This window comes from Gavia stellata, chromosome 6 (genome assembly GCF_030936135.1).
Source record: "Gavia stellata isolate bGavSte3 chromosome 6, bGavSte3.hap2, whole genome shotgun sequence".
NCBI lineage: Eukaryota > Metazoa > Chordata > Aves > Gaviiformes > Gaviidae > Gavia > Gavia stellata.
The window spans coordinates 39136869-39157838 of record NC_082599.1 but is presented as its reverse complement, the minus strand read 5'-3'; the positions used below and the strand labels follow the sequence as shown (position 1 = coordinate 39157838).

Genomic DNA, 20970 nt, shown 5'->3' with positions numbered 1-20970 from the left:
GAGGCTTCGGCCTGTGCTGGCGCCGGGGCTGCGCGGAGCCGGAATGGCTTCTGGGAGCGCTGCGGAGGGGGAGGCCGTCAGCGGGGCCCAGCTCATCGCTGAGTCCCTCAAGGCTCAAGTAAGAGCGCGGGAGCGGAGGACCGGCGAGCAGCTTCCCTACGGCGAGCGGGCGGGGAGAGTTCCCACCGGCCTCGCGGCGCGGGGGGCGGCCGGGCCGGGCCAGGCCACGGGTGCCCGCAGGGCTGGAGAGAAGCGAGTGTGCGCGGCTGGACTCACCCTGGGCGTTGCTGCCGTTCTCCCGGGGGCGGGCAGAGCAGGCGACAAGGGCTTGCCCTGTCGTTCCGTGGGAAGGAGGGAGGTGCCGCCGCAACAGCCCAGTGAGCGGGCGCCGCGCGGGAGCGGGCCCCAGTCCGGCCCCGCCAGGTCCCAGCGCCGCCGTGGGCAGGCGTGAGGTGGTGACCCCTGTGCGGCTCTCCCCAGGCCTTCACGTATTTCTTCCTTCTTACGAGCTTGCGCCTTCCGGAGCTCACCCGATACCTCCGTTACCGTCAAGCAATGCCGACCGCCCTCTGCCTGCGGCAGCTCTTCCTTTACAATTATCAAACTCTGTGTTGTCCGTAAACTTGAAACGGTGCTGAACTGGCACGAAAAGATAGTTCAGTTGTAATAAAAATAAGCATAGCCTTTTCTTCATCTATAAGTTTTTTTGGGCATGGTACCATCCCAGTTGTTTCTTCGGGCCTTTTTTCTGTTAATTCTCTATGAAAGTGTAAGAAAATGAAATGATACTAGGAATTTTCAGAAGCTGACATACTGAGACAGGAAAATAATGTAGCAGAGACATCCCAAGTAAAAAGTAGTCATTAAAAAGCACTAAACTTATGTTCACTGAGGAGCTGGGCTGAACTGTTGTGAAAGCACTGGCTCTTGGAGGCCTACAAGCAGTGGAACAACTACAGAGCACTGAGCTGCAAATGCTATCTGCCATTGTATATGTTTCCGCAGTGGCCTGTGAACTTCAATGTGAATATATACATTGTTACAGTTTATTTTTAGACTGCCTGTATAGTTAGTATGACCGTGTTTGGCATGTGGTTATTAAAGTTATCTTTTGGAAACAATTCTGATTTCTTTTAACATTTTTCTTTTTAGAATATTGAATACATGTTTGGCATTGTTGGTATTCCAGTCACTGAAATCGCAATTGCAGCCCAAGCAGTTGGAATAAAATATGTAGGAATGAGAAATGAACAAGCTGTAAGTATATATCTATAGTAGGACCAATCCTTTCTTTTAACTGTTTCACGATGGAATGAAATCCAATTTATGTTTTCTTACTAGAAAGAATGTGATCTCTGAACATTCCTTTAAAGAACCTGTAGAGAAGCAGTTACTGTCCTTCTGGAATAAGGGAGGGCATTGGTGGACTGGGTTGAGTGTTTCTTTTTGCCCTTCTCTCCCCACTTCGGTTTTTAAGTGCCCCCTCCATTTCTAATAAGGGAATTGCAACTTTTTTCATTTTTAGATGCCTTTCTCCAGTAAGAGAAAGAAGATAAGGTGAAAATAGGGAGAAAAAGAATTTCAACAAAGCATTCCAATACAGGAGAAAAAGTGATCAGTTTTGTCTCCTTCAAGTAATATATTGTCAGGTTTTATCTGCCACTTTTTGGGAGGCTCATCCAGGTTTTTATTTTTCTGTAGTTTTCTATAGACTTTCTAATATACTTCTCCATTAAATTTTTCTATTGTCATTTTCTTTTGCTGATGTCTTCCTTTCCAAATTAGGACAATATTATCATTCTCTCTCTAACTGGTAGTATTTTAATTTCTTTTTTTAGGACTCCTTAGCTACTTCTTTCCTTTTTGTTTAGAAGGATATTTTACTTAGGAGCTGTTTCGTACAGGCCTAAAAAGGTAGTTTTTTTTTTTTCCTTGTCTCTGTTCTGTTCTTGCAGCACCCGAAGAGGAAGGTTTTCTTGCTGATAAACTTGTCCTGACTATTTTCGATAACTGTAATGTCTTTCTTCCTTAACTGTGTTTTAAAAGCCCAACAAACAGCAAACCATAGAAAGTTAAAATGCTTCCGAATGCTCAAAGTCAAGCACAAACATACACTTAGATAGTCTTAATTGTAGATATTTCAGCTTCATTGTCTAGGTATCAGAAATTAGATTCAAGCTCATTAGCATTTTGATGTTATGCTACTAGTTCTGGATTTGTTTGGTTTCCCCGGTAGTAGCTGTTGAAGCATTCAGTAGTTTCTCGGGGTCTGAAGTTGAATATAATAACCTCAGGTTTATACCTTGTTTTCAAGGATTGCTACACAAGCTGGCCAGCTAGCTGCTAGCTATTAGACTGCTAGCAAATGGACCATCAGCTTTCCTTACTTGCAGTTGCTCTACTACACTTGTCAATTTTCCATAACTGAGGCCAACAAATGAATGAATTGCTTGATTATTACCTTATCAGGAGTTTTTTCTTGTGTTTTAACTTGTTTACGGATCCTGTCTCTCTGAACACTATTGATTAGAATTTTACCACTTTTACAAGGAACTACTTCTAATATTCTGGACCTGCACAGTATTCAGGTGCCTGTATTTTGCAGCAGTGTTCTTTTACTTTTACACCATGTAGTTCATAGCCTTTGTGGATTGTCCCAGATGTCAATAAAGTATTATTACAGTAGTTCCCCTAAATCAGGTGGTTACAAGCTGTATGTTTTTGCTGTCTAATCCTTACATCCTTATATTGGAATATGAGAACTTAGAGGAATGCATGTCTCTGTGGAAAATCTGTAATGTTTGAGAGAGGCGAACATACACGAATGTGTTTAAAAGGTGTATTTGATTCCTTTGAAGGACTGGGAATTCAACACAGTCTTTATATTCCTGTAGGCCATTTAGCAAGTATTGTAGTAGCTTTGGCTATTAACATGATTAAAATTAATTTCCTCATGTGTCTGTCATTAACAAGAGAAGATTGCTTTGCACTGCCAAATGAGATGCCGTCCTATTTTTTACTTTTTCACATAAGCCTTCATGAACACACATTATAACGGGGAGGGTGAAGGGGTGCTTCTACTTACATTTAAGCTCTAATAATACAGCAAAATCTGTACCTGCTTATTTTCAGTATTTCTGTTGAAAGTTATATAAAAGATATCATGAAATGTATATATAGTAATAACTGTATAATTAACTCCAATATTTTCAATAGGCCTGTTATGCGGCATCTGCAGTTGGATATTTGACTGGCAGGTACATTCCATATTATATTAACTGTAGTAGACTCAACAGTTAGAAGCTAGGAATGTTTTTGTTTTACTTTAGTGTGTGCAGATGTAGGGCAGTTAAAATGGAATATAAATCTTACAATAACTGTCAGTAACTGTTATCAGTATTTCTATTGCTATGATTCAGGGCAGGAACAAGGAGATGCTTAAGCTCATATAATATTGTCTATCTTACAACTAACTTTATTTTTTTCTCTTTTAATTTCTGAATGCTAGTTTAACACCATCGGTTTGGGGGGCAGAAATCACACCACCATTATTTGTTGCAATTTGATGGACCTGCTATACCTTAATCTCATCATCTGGGTGTATTATTCAAGAAATACCATATCAATACAGAGACTAGTCATATGCCAGTCTCCCCTGTGCTTCTTCTGACACAAAATATTGGCTTTTCCTCTTTTCTACTGCATTTTGCTCTTAAAGTTATTGGGAAGCATTCCGTGGCCTGTGACTTATGAGGTGTGCTTCTTGGGTATCCCATGGATCCTTTTCTAAAGTAAGCATCTAGTGTCTGCTTGCTCACAATTGCAGATCCTATGATGCAGGTGATCATTCCTTATTCTCTCTGCAAGCATGACACCTGTGTTACACAGTTTTGTAGTTTTTCTTCCTTTGAATAATCTTCTGGAAGTAAGCTTTTTTTTCCTGATACGTAAAGAGTCTGTAAAGCTACTAAAGAATGCTCAGTAGTTAGGAGTTGTCATTTTTATCTCATCACCTGGAATAACAACTGCCTCTGCCTGAATTAAACTACAGTAAAATCTGTGTTGAATCAGATGCGCTTCTTGCTTTGTGAGCTTTCTTCATTGATATCTAGTGCTGAAGGGGAGTTGAGAAAATTGCAAATGTAAGTAGCTTACCAAATTCCATATAAACACTAGATGATGGACTAAATGCAATAAAAGTAGTAAGGAGTTATGTTATGATGAGCCTGCATATGTTGCAGACCTCTGTGTGGGTGGCATGTAACAATTGTTCACTTGCTTTTTCAATTGGGTTGATACAGCTAAATGATTTCTGATTCCCATGTCTATCTTTAGTCCTTCATACAAACCCCTTGCCATTCATGCATTTTGATGACATGAGTAAAACTTTACTATTTTATATTTCAGCATCTTACTAATTTTTGTTGGTGATCTATTCTGTGTTTCCTGTGCTCACTTTCCTTTTTCTCTGTATGTCCTTTTTTGTTGTTTTTCTCTAGACCAGGAGTATGTCTTGTAGTATCCGGTCCAGGTTTTTTACATGCCCTTGGTGGGATGGCAAATGCAACCATGAACTGCTGGTAATTTAAATACATTTTACCTTTAAAATTCTAATAATTGTTTGCTGTTATTTGTCGCAGATGTTGAGCTCTGCAGTATTTAGTATAGGACTTTTTTTTCTTTCTTGTGAGTAATGAGAAGGTAATTCTTCATTTATCAATGCTAAAAGTAATTTAGTTCCTTTTTTTTTTTGTATTCTCATGGATAAAATTCTCCTTTTTGTCCTACCCCATTATGCATATATTGGAAAACCTATCAGTGTACCTGATTGTATGGATACATTTGAAAATAAAGTCAATATTCAGCCTGTAATGCTTTATTGATTGTGGAGAGTCTTAGAGGTTTTTTCTAAATTTAAATCCACATTGCCTTTAAGTTAATGTATTTCATACATGAACAAATTGACAACTGTATTGTTAAAATCCATATTTGCTCCCCACGCAGACATTTAGAGCAGTAATTAAGTATTGAATTAAATGATGTACAGAGTAATAGCATTTACTCCCACAAGCCTTCACTGAGACGTGGCAACTTTAGCTGGTCTGCCACTGAAAGCTGCTCAGAAAGATGTATGAGGTATTTCGGGTAGAAGCTCTGGTAATACTAAGCGCACGTGATCTGGAGCATTAGATAAGCAGTGGCTGATGGACAAGGGAAGCTCATAACGGGACTGCTAACAAATCAAGTCTCTGACACTTTGAAAAAAGACCTCTAGTGTTCAAATTCTTTTTTTAAAAAATGAGTCATTGACTAAAGTTTTGCTGTCCCTATGTGACCTTAGATGAAAAAAAAAAATCATATGAAATCCTTGCTTTTGAACAGTCACTCATGGATTTGGTTATAAGAAAGAAGCATTCATGGCACTTGCTTACGGATTTGCAGGAGGCATTTCTATTTTCTCACAAACTGAGTTTTGCCTTAGATAAACTCAATTTACCTGACTTGATCTTGCATAAACCTGTACTCTTCGCAAAAGGTGAAGGGGATGACTTATGTAGTTTGGCAGAATATTTGACAATATAGTAAGAAGACTGGTTTTCACTGACCAAACCACAGTGTTTGGCCAATGATTTTTTCATTGGTCACATCAGGCTTGCCTTTTGCCCACCATGTGCTAAAAGGAGAGAAGTAAGCATTCAGAAACCCTAAATGTAGCCTAATGAAACTAATTTTCCTTGGCTCCTTCATTAGTAGGCACCTCCACTGAGTGTTTGAGAATCCCAAACATACTTTCACATTTACTTTTGGCTGGCATTACCATTGTAAGAAAGGGTGCTGTGCTTTGGAGAGGAAGACTAGGGATTTTTCTGTTGAGTTAACTGATCAGCTTTCTGGCCTGTTTCACTACACAGCAGCATGAATGCTTGGGCAGGCACTACAGAGAAGGAGTGTTGCAAGGGAAGAGCAGGAGCAGCCCAAGCAAAGGAAGGGAGGTGAAAATACAATACACATTGAGGGGTTTGGTTACACTAATCCAATACAATCTGTCACGAAAAGGAACATAGGCCCTTACCGTCTCCACACCTTTCTCCTGGCCGTGTACTCCTGCTGCTTGCCCTCTGGACAGCTCTGGCACTTGTCTGCCCCAACAATCACATTCAATTCATTATCCTGCCAAAAAGGCAACCCAACAAAAATAAGAAAATAATGTCATGTTAGGTAAGTGATCTAAATCAGTTCACTCTGCAGTCAGACAAGCATCAAGCACCTAGGGGAGGGAGGGGATGGATTACGCAGCTGGGAGCAGAAGTTAGAGAGGTCTTCCCTTTTCTGTGGCAACAAGGTGTTAAGTCTTCTGCTCTATACCATCCCCTGCGAGGAAGTGGTATGAAACCAATTTGTAGGGCAAGGTTAGCCCTCATCGATATCTCTCAGATGTCATGCGATTCCATGGCATTACACCTGGCATTGTTAATGTGCTACAATGGCTGTGCTACAATTTAGTGTGGGTGAATGAGCAGATTCATAAACCAGTTTTCTCTTAAGTCAGCATTTAGCATTTTAAGGAGTTTGAGTTTGACCTACAAACTGAATAAAAGGCCAGTTTTCATTCACTATAGGACAATAATTTATTATATTTTGTGGAAATTGTAATAAAAATCTGTTCCTGTGGAATGTATAACCCATATTGTAAACTAATGCTGCCTTTCTCACATAGCTATGAACTAATTTAAGAACAGGACCACTTGCAGGCATGTTAAATTTTTGTTCATCTCTTTGGTCTTTTTTTTGGGTTTTGGTTTGTTTTGGTGGTTTTCTTTGGTAAAAACTGAATGCAGGGAGAAGTGCTGTCAGATACTCAGTTAATTTCTGCTGTGTTCCAAATTGTATACGAAGAAAACCTAATCTTTCTGAAAAGATTGTTTCCTGCTTTGTTTCTTAATTCTAGTGTTTGTGCACCTTGCAATGCCTCCTATGAACAAACATCTTAATGCTTTTTAGATTAACTGTTGTCACTCCTTTCAAATCATCTTGTCACCCATGTTATCAAACTTTAATGAAAATTACTAGCAATATAACTTGGGTTTAGAATTTTCCTGCTAGATGCTGATCACTTAATACAGCCAGACTGTCCTAAAACTAGTGACCCAAAAGCTGCTAGAAGTCTACCAGCTGACACACTCATATTTAGAATCTACTCCTGTATTGTGCTGGTTACGTTCTGTTCCTGTTGAGATCTGTATGCTGAAGGTGCACAACATCCCAAAAGCAGTAGGATTTGACCATCAGGAGAGTTTACAGATGAGATTGCAGTTATAAAAAATATACGTATGCTTATGGTTGTTTTTTTTTAATATACTTTTCTAGGCCTTTGATTGTTATTGGAGGCTCTTGTGACAGAAATCAGGAAACCATGGGAGCTTTCCAAGAATTCCCACAGGTACACAGACATACAACTTTGTACAAAAATATTTCCATTAAATAATTGGTGTTGTTTCTTCATTACTGTAAGAATAACAATCCCAAACACTAACATTTCCTGACAGATCTTATAATGCTATTGATTTGCTCCATCTACTGGTTTAAGTTTGACATTGCATAAATACAGAAGATTATTTGGAATGTCTTTGTCCACAGTCATGTTAGAATTCATGCTCTGTTTTAGGTTCTTAGCTGGTATAAACTGCTGTTGTCTGTTCTGAGATGGAAGAAAGCAAAATAAACTTTCCAAGAAGAGAAGCACCACTTTCTGGAAAAAAATACCTAAGCTCTCAGTGGAATGCGTATGGCTTTGACAGTTTCCACCAGCTGAGGAACTCGTTGCTTTCCATTTGGCATTTTTGCTGTTTTATTCGTGTTGAAATGAGATGGAAATGGGCAAATCACTTTGATAAATCAATATAATGGTTATATGCATTTATTCAGGTTGAAGCTGGTAGGCTGTACAACAAACTGTCTGTCCGCCCAAGCAGCCTAGAAGTAATTCCTGCTGTTATTGAAAAGGTATGAAAAAATACTAAATTAGCAACAGAACATCAAGTAACTGTCTCCTACTGTATATAAGCTTTGAGGGTTTATTTTTTTGTATAGCAGTTACTGTAAATAGTTTGATCTGGCAGATGTTAGGTGATGGTTGATTGAGTAAATTAACAACCAGGGAGGTTTTTCCTATGAACTGTGCTATGGAACAGGTTAGAAATAGATTCTGGTCCAATCTTATGCTTACTGATTCCTGCAGCGTTTTTTGTTAGCTCCAGTCAAAGCTGGAAATTCTTTATGAAAGAAAGCTTTTAGGGAGAGGTGCAATAACTAGAAGTGTAATACTACACACTTCAGCTCTTTTACCACTCATTTATGTGAAGGAGGTTTGGAGAGGGGGCAGTGGAGATAGTTGTGTTTGGTTTTGGGGTTTGGTTGTTGGTTTGGTGGGGGTTTTTGAGAGAGTGAGAGAAAACACATATTTATCTCAGTGCTTCAGAAAGGATTACAAAGTCTCTTGCTACTGCTGTAGCAACACTTATGCCATGTCAGCCTAAATTCTGCATACAATGATACTGTTTCCAGAAGTGCAAATTCAGCAGAGCATCTACCAGTAATAGAAGAACTGTAATTAAAAGTAATAGAAAATGGAGGCATTGGTTGTCTTGTTTTTTCTTTCTTTGTGCTACCTTAAATAAAATTCAGCATGAAAGTTTAATTTAGTATTTCCAAACACAACAGCTGGTAATGCAGTTGTCTCATTGTAAATTAAACAAAGAATTTACAGTCTAATACTGTGCATCTACTGAAAGGCTTCAGCTGACATATAGGGGAAAATGTAAATAGCTATCAAAACTTGAATTTATTGATATAAATCAATCTGTGGGAGATTGCAATATGAAACAACATGTTCCTTCTCTGCCTACAGAATGGTTTTCTTGGTTTTTACACATCAAGATTTTTAAAGTCCTTTCAAACAGTGGTTAAAACTGTGATTCTGTTTTCCAGGCTGTAAGAACCAGCATATATGGTCGTCCAGGTTCCTGCTATATTGACATACCTGGGGATTTTGTGAATCTTCAGGTGAATAAGAGCTCTGTCAAGTGCGTAAACATTATATTCATTATTTTTCAAGTCACTGAATAAAAGAAATTTTAGTTTTAAGTTACTTTTGTATTTTCTTTTCATATTTTCTTTTCTTAAAACAAGAAAAAAAAAAAACCAAGAGCAATGGATTAAATAATTTGCCACGAGGTTGAAATGGTATTAAAAATCCATCCTCTAAGTGTAATGTTCCATCATAACATGTGGTACAGATTATAGTTTGTAATGAAATGTGCAAAAAGGAATGAATTAATGTGGTGGCAATACAATGATGACACTTTGTAAATCTCTGAAACAACACTACCTATAAGATTAAAGAAACATGCAAGAAAAACTTCAAAGCCTGTTTTAAAAAGATACATCCTGTTCTGATGAATGCTGTGAGTGTGTGTAGCACCACATAAACTGCAGTTTTATGCTAAACAATAGGTTTTATCTTTCAACATTTCTTGTTTTGAATTTTTTAAAGGGCCTCTTTTGTTTTGCTTGACTTCCAGGTACGTGGAATGCTGCCTGCCACCTCCCATCAGCATGTCTGAATGCTCTGCTTTATCCAAAGCAGCGTCTATCATTGCTCATTCCAAGCAGCCTCTGCTAATCATTGGCAAAGGTAGCATGCTTTGATGTAGCTTTGAACTGTAGAAGTTCTGGACAAGAACAACAACCAAAGTGATTTCTTTTCCCCATAAGTGTTAGCCATCTCTTTTTCACTCTCTGTTCAAACAAACAAAAAAACAAAACAAAACCCACAAACTTCTTCGAAATTTGATGTTAAAATCTGCTTTGTTTTTAGAATATTTTTATTCTGTTGTGTAACTTGTCTTTTTCATCTAGTTTAAGAGAAGAGTCAATTGATAAAATACAAGTTTAAGTAGAAGAAAATCGGATAACCATTGTCTTAAGCCTAGAGCCAATAGCAAGAGATCACTTCCAAAATTCTGAACGAATTCTGTTAGAATACAGAAGTGATATTCTCTGTCTGATGCTCTGGCATGTATAGCAAGTATCAGAATAACCAAAGGTCATTTTTCCATTTGGACTTACTGAAAGTGCTAGCCTACCTGTGTGGAGACATGAAGCAACACAGCAGGTGTTGCTGTTATTGCTGTTTTACAGACTTTCCATTGTGCTCTGCCACTGTATTTCATTCCTTCAGTAGAGGTGTCCCTAAAGATAGAGGATAATTATTCTGCATGCTGGTTCACTTATTTTGTCCCTCCTTGTGGAATGTTAGTCACTGCAGTGGCGTTTCTGTTGAAGATACAGGTCTGCTAGGAACGGAATTGAAATAACCAACTTGTTTTATCCAGGCTGTTTTTCTGCAGACGTGGGTTCTATGTTTAATCAGGGAGTGAAATGATTGAGATGAGATGGATCTTATCATTGATTAGGTAATGAAATAGTAGACAGAAGGTAGATCAGGAGAGGTTTTTTCCTCTGTCTCGATACACATGAACAAAAGGGTGTTCTTCGAAAGTGAAAGGTAAAAAACTCAGAGATATGTGTTTTGTTGATGTCAACAACTGAGAATCTACTTAACAAATGTATCTGGTTTCTCTGCTATATATTGTTGTTAGCAGAATTTTTGGGAGAAATACAGTTTATTCTTCAGGATTTAAGACTCCTGGACTTAAATCATTGCACAAGGACCAGTCAGTTAATCTAGATTGCCTGGGCAACCTTAATTCAGCAGCCTTGTACTGAAGGTAGCATCACAATAAATGTATGCACAAACACATATCTTTACAAGTTCTTCTTTGAGCTTCTATTTTTTCATTAAAGGCTTATAGTAGACCTGTTTGGGCAGATTGTTATGGAGCATGTGATGCAATGACATACAGGGGGCAAGCAAAAAATGACACGACACAACACAAAGGTCATCTCCCATTGCTTCTGCAGAAGTCTCTGCCCCATAATACCCACTCAAAATCGTCATTTTAGATGAACAAAATCTCCTGGTTTTCCTTGCCTTGCTTTACAGAATTAGCTAAATAGTTCAGCTGGAGTCTAAAAAAAAAGAAAAGCTTTTGTCAAAAATACGGGAAGTTTGAACCAAATACCTGTAGTTTGGCTTGTTATATTTTGAGTTCTCCAGAATGAAAAATAACAAGCAACTTCCATAATGGGAAATAGTACTCTTTTTGCCACTAATGCAATCAGGCTAATTGAAATTCAAGCGAATACAGTAGGTTTCTGTAGTATTAAGCAGTCTCTTTCGTTTTATTCAGGTGCTGCTTATTCACATGCTGAAAACAACATCAGAAAGTTGGTGGACCTTTGTGGACTGCCTTTTTTGCCTACACCAATGGCAAAAGGAGTAGTTCCTGATAACCATCCAAATTGTGTAGCTGCAGCAAGATCAACGTAAATATAAAGCAAGGCTTCTAATCCTAACATCTGAGAAACAACTAGGAATTGTTGTGGCCTACAGATGCCAGGGAAGACAAAATGCATGCAACAAATATTTTTCAATCACATTTTGCACTTCATTTTAGAGGACTGAAGGTGTTGCTTGGAAAGAGACAACAGATTTGGGTGGATCATTTGACAATGCTTAGAATGCTGGCCAGGAAGATACTTTATCTGAGAGCTAATATTCTGTAACTATGAAACCTATGGCAAGTAGATATGTCGATGTTGTTAGTATGTATTTCATAACATAAAATGAAACTGGTAAACAGTTTATGTTAAACATTTAACTTCATGCACTAGACAAACTACTAGCTTTTTATTTTAACACCAGAAACAGAAGCTTAAGATGCACACATTGCAGCTGAAGTTTGGCCATCTGCTCTCTACATGGTGTTTGCAATATGCCATCATTAAACTGCAGTTTATTTAAAACAAAAAATAAGGTATTTCAAACTACACTGAAGGACTATGTTTAAAATAACTTACAAGACCTCTTTTTGGCTTTTGGCAAAATTAATGTGAATGAATTATAAGAACTCTACTAGGTGTGAATACGCACATAGTCAGCTTGCAGGTGGAGCATTTATATACTTGGAGATTAAAATATTGTCCACTGTTGAGCATCTTAGCTTTATCACTGTTAAGCATGCTGTTAAGAAAAATGGAGAGTAAAAGAATATACCAACTATTGTCTACCCAGCTGAAAGGTAAATTAACAGGAGTCTAAACTGAGAGGTCAACAACAATCTTAATTTTGGCACCCACTGTTGCCAGTATCACAGTAGTGAGTCATATGCTTTAACCTCAGCATCATTATAGCATCTTGTTAGTCTCCTAGTGTAATGATTTCTTTCCCAAACACAGTGTATTAGGAAATTAGTAATTAATTTTCTTCTTGAGTTCCTTAGAGAAAGGAAGGATTATATTCTGGGGTTTGCTGTGGTGGTTAGGATTACTTCTAATTTTGAAAACACTGTTAAATTTAATAATTCCTCTTTATCTGATTCTCTTATTTCCCTTTATTAGGGCGTTACAGCATGCTGATGTAATCATCTTGCTTGGTGCAAGGTTGAATTGGATTTTGCATTTTGGTCTTCCACCAAGGTTTCGACAAGATGTAAAGGTTATTCAGGTAAGCAGGAAAATTATTATTACTTGAAGGAAACGCTCTGTGTTCTAGCATTGCCTAGAGCAATTATTGTAAATTATTTTGGTAGTGTACTTCATGTGGCAAATACTGCCATGTGGACAGTGCAGTACAGTGCATATAGTTGTGGTAGTTCTCCAGAAATAGTTCTGATTTCTGTAATTATGTTTTTTACTTCCTTATTTTTCCTAAAAATGGTTACAGCATTGTTCCAGCTATCAAGGACTTGGTGCTGCTGTGATGAGGAGGGCAGACACTTCTATGTAGTTGACTAATACAGGATTAGACTCATTATATTTGTGTGATCTTTGGAGCACTGGAATTTCCATGACTGAAAGCAAATTGTCTTGAAATTTTGAAACCTTCTATACTGTTTGTCTGCTCTCTTAGCTGGATTTTTTTGAACTAGAATTACTTTCAGATCCAGAGTCAGTCATTAAAAGAGCTCAGTCACTCAGAAATGTTAATAAGAAAAGAGGAGGGAAGGCTATTTAACTAATTAATATATTTGATAATCTGCCAGCTCTTAGAAAGGCAAGTCATTAAATTGTTTGTGTCCTTAACATTTCCTCCCTTAGAGTCTGTGATCGAAGAGTAGTTGATTCAGTGTGCTGACTGGCCTGCCTTCAGTGATCTAGAACATAATCTCAGCTTCCAAACTTTGCATCTTTTCCAGAGGAATAACATAAATTTTTAAGCTACAATTCCTTTTGACTTATTAAATAATATATCTTTTATGTTTCCTTTTTCTAAAGAATGTAAAGAAACAAATTTTTTGTCTCACTTAAAGTAATTTTTTTCACTGTCAAGGGTTAGTATTAAAATACTAATTCAGTTCATAGTCTTTGTGACCTGGTCATAAGTTAGCATTCTATGTAACCTTAGAGGTCTCGTACACCACTGATAAAGAAAGTGGGGAAGTTTCTTCAGTGGTCGCAATTGACTTCATTTTCTTCATACTAGCCAAATTCTTACTGCCAAGTAGCATACACAAACTTTTCTCAGTAAGCAAATCACTGCTTTGCATAGACTTTAAGGGTATACCTAAGCCTAGATTTTTAGTTCTTGCATAATTATCGCTAAAATCACCACCTTCTTCTCCTTAATGTTCTAATAAAGTTCTATACTGTCTGTAAGAGCTTGAAACAAGTAAGCAATCAACTTTAAGCATATATATGAACTTTTATTAAAATGGGTATATACCATAGGATTTTACTTTGAATAAAGCATTTCCTGATGTCATTTCAATGAAAAGCACAGGAAGTCATCTATACAGGCAAAACAAGGTATGAAGACATTAGAGAACGTTCCTCACTTGAACTGAAAAAAATTCTCTTTAATAATCCTTGAGTTAATGGTGGTCTGTCTTTTTGAAATATAGATTGATATTTGTGCAGAAGAGCTGGGGAATAATGTGAGGCCAGCTGCAATTTTATTAGGTGACATAAACGCCGTGACTAAGCAGGTAATGTAATGTCAGGTGTCCTCCTGTTTTGACCTTCATTTCCTCTGATTTGTATAAAGTAAATTACCAGCTAAAAAACAACAAAAAACCCCACAGCTGTTCAAGGAAAACCATTTTTCAGGCAACACACTCATGCTGTGCATCCAGTCTATTCCCAAATAAAATGTTAAAGATTATGATTAGTGTTACTGTGATTGTGCTGGGATCTTTCTTGATAACATAATTCTTGATGTCCATGATGTTTTTTTTAAATGTTGAAAGGAATCTCTGCAACATTTCAATGTTGTTCCAGCTCTTAGAAGAATTCAGCAAAAGACCATTGAAATATCCTTCTAATTCAGAGTGGTGGAAGAGGCTAAGAGAGAAAATAACGAACAATGAGGAAAGATCAAAGGTAGTGTTATATTAAGAAAAGAGGAGGTTTCTCACCTTAACAGGTACCGTTGCATAGTCAGTTTTGTCACTGGTCTATATCTAAGTTCCTCAACTACTTCTGATAAGTCACGTTACCCAGACTTGCAAAATTTATACCATTCTGGTACAGGCTTACTCTTGTCAGGCTTATGAAGTGTAAGTTAAGCCTTAATACTTAACTGTAAGTTAAATATTCTAGGTTTTGTATAAATTCAAACTGTGTGGGAGTCATTGAACTTTGGGATTGGGTTCTTAAAGCCAGTAGTAGAAGACCGCAGCCAGAGCTGCTGTGTTATGGGCAGTGATTTCTAAGCAATGGACAGGTATTCCAAGTGCCTCCAAGTACTCCAAGTGGAAGCTAGCTTACATGAAGATGCATTCTTAGTTTTCTTCTGTAATTGTGCTGTTTAGCAGTCCTGGTGGAAGTATAATCTATGTTAAAAGAGAGTAGCTATTAAGGCCAAAAGACCACAGAGGCTTGGCATATGACTAACTTTATGCAACTCATATTCTGCAAGTTCAGATGCATGTTTCCGAGATTGGGATCTAAAATAAATTAATTCTAGCATATCACTCTTTTGAGCTACCTCCCAGCACACAGATAACAACTCACTTGGGGTTATCAATAGTCAAACCTATGTGCAGAAAAATTTCACATGCCTTTCAGCTTAAACTGAGTTTTAATAGCTTCCTGTTAATGATAATGCTGAGCTGAGTGAGCCTCTGATAAATACATTGTGTCACCAGGATAGAGACAGAAGGAGTGACCTTCATGTAGTGCTTGGAAGACCAAGTACTTCAGCCTTACCTAGCAGAGTGCATTTTTATTTCCATTGTTACTATTTACATGTCTCAGTTCTGCACCGTATTATAAATTCTGTGCATAGGAGTTACTAATACCTCTTATTTTTAAGGGATTAGCATTACAGAAATCCCTGCCTATGAATTATTACACAGTCTTTCATCACATCAGAGAACTGATACCCAAGGACTGCATCTTAGTAAGTGAGGGAGCAAACACCATGGACATTGGACGAACTATGCTTCCAAATTACTATTCCTGTCAAAGGTGTGGTATTTTCTTTGTTGTGCTGACTCCACGGGCTAGATCTATATATAAATGTTTTCATTTAGCTGAGGAGTATGATGGTTCAGAATTTTTGTAATCCTTTTTTAAGGCTCTAAATAAAAAAATAAAAGTTTGGTATGTTGAGAGAGGGGTTAAGGGAAGTTTTCCACTCATACGGATGACCTGTCATAGATTTTAACAATTCTCTGCAGCTTGTGCAACAGAATGGTGATAGTTTCTCACTCTTTTGTGGAAGGTGAGTGAGGAGCATCATGTTGAATTCCCTGATCTAGATACTTATTTCTGTGCTCAGAGTCTGTGGTAGATATTGATTGAAAATTTAAAAAATCATTGGGATTCTCATGTTGAAAAGAATTCATACCAAGAGTTTTTCTTTGAAACTCACTTAAAACTGGGGAAAGCGTAAGAAGAATCAGCTCATCTTGAAAATTGGATTATATATTGGGCACACTTTCATGTAAATCTACATGCCTAAAATGTAGGCACTCAAATTTGGAAGTGTGGTATGTCACTTTAAATGTGTGTCTAGTTTTAGTATCAGTAGGAATTAAGTGCTGTTTCTTGAAGGGGGGGAGGGAAGTTAATTCTTTCTGGTGAGGTGAAACTTCTGATCTGACTGTGAAGCTTGTGCTTTCTTGTGAAGGTAGCACTGAAGTCCTAAATGAACCTAAATACTTCCTTGTAAACAAAAAACAACCAACCAACCAAAAAAAACCTACTTCCAGTAAAGTTGGGGGAATAGTTTGCATTTTTTCCCCCTTATTTAAAATAAGGGCACAGTAATGTTAATGGTTGTCTTTCAGATTGCATTGTACATATCTGAAAGCAAATTTGAAAAGTTAACCCTAGAATAATCTAGTTCTTTATGTACTTTTGTATCCATTATGTGCTTCTGACTGAAATGATCTAATTTAATTACAGCTTTCAATTTGATTTCAAAAGTTGAACAGAAGACTAAAATTTGAACAGCAGTATTTAACCGATGGCTTTCAGACTTCTAGTTACATTTTAAAGGAATTAAATACAGAAAGATTTCATGTAGTCTGCCTATCTCTACAGTAATTGAATGTTTTTGAAATATTGTTACTATGCAAGCTAAAAGCACACAAGAGTAGTTCTTTATTGTAGTACAACTAGTGTGTAAGAGTTCTTAATTTTAGTTAAAGTTCCAATATGTTTATATCACTTAAAACATTTGTAGTCTTATCAAATGTTTGGCTGAATATAATGATCTATACATCTGGTATCTCTTTATACCAGTTATTTACGAAACAGTATTTGAATAGTATGTGACAAATTATTAAAAGTAAAGATAAATCACTATGGATTAACTTAAAAGTTTGAGTAGAAATAAAGGGATAATAATTCTGTATTCTCTCCTTTAGGCTTGATGCAGGTACTTTTGGAACAATGGGAGTCGGACTGGGTTTTGCTATAGCAGCTGCAATGGTAGCTAAAGACCAAACACCTGAAAAGCGAGTCATCTGCATAGAGGGAGATAGTGCATTCGGATTTTCTGGGATGGAGGTGGAGACTATTTGCAGGTAACTGGTTTTTGCTCAAGACGACCCTTTTTATATATTGCCAGGATCAATTTAACTAGAAGGGCAAGGATGCTGCTGTTAGATGGGGTACTCTTAAAAACACATGAAAACAAGCCAAAAAATATATGTGGTCATTTTTATGCTGTTGTGACATAATGTGTTACCAGCAATGAGTAGATCGTGTTTCAGGTGGAAGTGACTTTTTTTATTTATTTTCCTTTTAAGGAAAAGTAACACTTTTAACACCTTACAGGATGGTGCAAGTATTTCAGAATTCTTCCAAATGCATCTTTTTGTAGATACAACTTGCCAATCCTGATTATCGTAGTAAACAACAATGGGATTTACACGGGTTTGGATGCAGACGCCTGGAAGGAGATGTTAAAGTTTGGAGATCCTGCTACATGGTGAGCATCTGCAAAGTATGTCCTGTTAATTAAGGAAGAAGTGACCAAAATGGTCATTCTCTTCATTTTTAATGCTTTGTGATCCAGATTGAAATTTTTCATGAAGTGAACTTAGTCCTAGGCTAAGTTCATATAAGCAAGAACCAGTTACCCAAAGCAAGCAACCAACCTAATTCCAGGCTATTGTCTACGCAACAGTGCAGCAGAGGGTTGACTCTCTCTTAATTGTCTCAGGTTCCTGCAGCCATTCAGGCCACACAGTACAGAGTTCATACTGGGCTAACCTCCAAAATTGTGATAATCTCCAAAATTACCTGAGACTTGTGTTCTGAGTTTACACTGGGCTTCTGCTTACGGAGCTGCAATCTCTCTGCCAAGAGAACTAGGCTAAATCTTTGCTCAGGAGTGTCTCCAAAAGATGAAAATGAGTATGCTACCCTATAAACATAGATTAAGTGGTATAGAAAACTTCTAGCCCAGAATTATTCATCAGGCCAGCACAATAATCATCTTACCCTTTAAAGTCAGTGCTGAAGTAATTAAATTGGTCGGTCTGGCAATTCTTCCCTGCCATTAATCAGAGGTTTTGCTCTTTGTAACAGTGTACCTCCTGTTTCTCTCCTGCCAAATTCACACTATGAGGAAATTATGTCTGCCTTTGGAGGTAAAGGATACTTTGTTAAAACACCAGAAGAATTGCAGAATGCTCTTAAAGCCAGTGTCAGTGACAAGCAAACGCCTTCTCTTATAAATGTAATGATTGATCCACAGTCTGAGAGAAAGAAACAGGTATGTATATGTTTTCCTTTTTCTGCAAGCTTCATGTGGGCAAGCCTCTGAAATCCTGAGGAAGTATCATTTAAACTGCAGAGAAGGCAGAGATAGTTGCAAGGCAGAAAGATTGCCTTTAGATTTGGGAGACAGGAGAATGGGTGCTTTTACACTGTGCCATCTGCTTTCCTTGTTTTTTGGTTTGTTTTTATTTTTTTCCATTGGCTATTAAAGCATAGTGTCTTTAATAACTGTTTCCAGAATTTGTGGTTGTTCCTTTCCATTCCTGACAAAATGAGACTAAACGTTTTTGAGCAGTCTTCATTTCCTGTGGATTCCATCTGGTAGTTAATACATATTTGTGTCCTGTTTCTCTTACTGTTTGTCCATTCTGATATCGTTTTTATTCTGGTTTTTTTTGTTTTTCTTCCAGGAATTTCACTGGCTGACTCGTTCCAACCTGTAGTAGAAGATTAAGATAATGGTGGTACAAGACAGTGCGTTAAACAAAGCTAATTGGTTTCCAGAAGTGGAACTGGTACAACTCTCTTTTACATAAGGATTGGGATAAAGTGGAATTTTAGAACTGCTATTAGAGGAATCTTTAAATGCTGAAATAAAATAATTGTATATTGAACAAGATACATGAATGTATACCAGGCCTTCTAGCAGATTGTACAGAAACACTGATGATAAAATTGCATACTTTTTCTTTTACTCAGAGTCATACCCATCAAGATTAGTGAATTAAAATCTTGGATGTTCTGGATGAAGGCAGTAAGCTGAGGGTTTTATACTGACACAAACACAGAAGTCTTTGGCAGTCTGCAATTACAGAAACTTCACTTTTAACCAACTACCAGCATGCTACTTGTTAGAGACTTTGTCCTGTAAGGAACAAAACAAAGCATCTTGTGAAAAAGTGCTGATTAGCCTCATTATGCATGGAAGCCTATTGGGTTGATAGTCATTTCATAATTTTACAGGTTGCTTTTTCAGCTTCTACTGCAGCAAGATGTAGCGTATTAAAAATGCAGACTTACCCAAGGGCTGAGTTTCTGTCTATTGCATTTGGTTTTGTTAACTGGAACTTACGGTGCTTGCAGAAAAAAAAAATCTTATATTTTTGTTTGAAGCTTTGCTCTTTGCAAAGGCAATATCATCCCTGTAGGCTGAAAACAGGACTGGATTTACTAGTGAGATTTCCAGGATTAATAGATCATAAATCTTTCTAATCAGAAGCATTTAAAAAAAACCAACAACAAAAGAACAAAAAAAGACCAAAACCAAAAAACCTCTCACCAAAACAAAGACAACGAAGTGTTAGGCTGGAGCTTAATGTTCAGTTTGGCTGGCATCACAAAGCAACCACCAGCATTCATGCTGTGGCTGGCTAATTGTGCAACAAAGGTTCTTCATATAATGTACTTACTGTATAGAAACTCAGTGCCCAACTCGTACTGACTGTGATGCAGAGCTAACATTTCAAGCAGGTAATTGGCCTACCTGAGGTTCTGTCTACTGTGTTTTCATGTGTTATTGCATCTGACAATCTGAGTTAGAGCTCAGATTTTTAAAGTGAAAGTTCTTTCTCTATGTGTCTATCATGGCCTACAGCAACTACTATTCAGAATACTACTAAGCAGATTACTTTATTTTTACATCAGTTCTTAAATGCACTGGGAGGTTCTCTGTTGTTACATATGTAAAAGGGAAAATTCTGGCTCTGATTTGTGTTTTGATTGCTTTATTGTCTATTATTCCATTGATATTAAGTGTTAGTTAACTAGTGGAAGGCACTTGGATGACCCAAGGAAGAGGAGGACTGGGCTGGCAGGGGATCCTGGCCTACAGTTACGTTTGTTGCAAAAAGCTTGGCTTATTAGTTCTTGCACTTTAGTGCGGGTCTGGCACAAGGCCATGAGTTACTGTTAGACGAATCTCTCTCCATGCTCATGCAGAAAGGTGGTATCTGACATGAGCAAGAGTACCACAGTCTGACTAGAGGTACCACTGCTTATGTGTGTGGGAATAGCCACGTGGCACTATGAATGCTTGAGTCAAGAAAGGTAGTATCCTTAGGAGGGCTAAGAATTGCAAAAAGATAAAATCCATAGAATGGATACAACTCATGACAAGTGTAAGGCTGCTGAGACAGCAGAGTTGCTATATTCTCTGTGGTACTCTGCAAGGAATGTGGAACAACATTGGCTCTTGTCACCTATTTAATTTCATTCTTCTTTATAACTCTCAAAAATTGATTTTAGTATGTTGCAATGATTAAACACAATCCATTATGATGATGTAAAATATCTGTAAGAGTTAATGCTGAGACTGACCACAGGGGACATCGTTTGCATTGGATAAGCAAGTGCAGAAATTCTTGGTTTATATTCGAAAATTAATAAAAAGTGATTTTCATACTGTTTCTTCTCTAATGAGAGTATTTGAATTATGTCAGCATTTTGTGTCAGCATTTTGTGTCAGCTGTTGGAAATCAGCTCACATTGGATTTTTAGAAAAGTTGTTGAATAACCACAGTAATGTGCACAATTCATTTTAATAAGTCAAGACACCTGGAAAATGTAAAGCAAAGAATTGGAAACTGTGGGGAGGCGATAACATGATTGATAACA

The 20970-nt window shown here is 37.5% G+C and overlaps 1 protein-coding gene across 4 annotated transcripts; it reads left to right on the top strand.

Annotated features, from left to right (window-relative positions):
- The first annotated feature begins 22 nt into the window (after positions 1–22).
- Positions 23–20754, top strand: HACL1 (2-hydroxyacyl-CoA lyase 1). 4 transcript variants are annotated; one of them, XM_059818471.1, is made up of 17 exons: positions 23–118; positions 1153–1257; positions 3217–3257; positions 4500–4580; positions 7369–7441; positions 7927–8004; positions 8989–9083; positions 9582–9694; positions 11313–11448; positions 12523–12628; positions 14025–14108; positions 14401–14502; positions 15437–15591; positions 16998–17156; positions 17456–17563; positions 18166–18352; positions 18768–20754. In XM_059818471.1, exons 1-17 carry the CDS (start codon positions 44–46, stop codon positions 18798–18800), a joined length of 1731 nt encoding a protein of 576 aa, XP_059674454.1. In that variant the 5' UTR covers positions 23–43; the 3' UTR covers positions 18801–20754. The 4 variants fall into 4 exon arrangements, with proteins under 4 accessions (XP_059674454.1, XP_059674455.1, XP_059674456.1 ...); XM_059818472.1 differs by lacking the exon at positions 4500–4580; XM_059818473.1 differs by lacking the exons at positions 7927–8004; positions 14401–14502.
- The last annotated feature ends 216 nt before the right edge of the window (positions 20755–20970 follow it).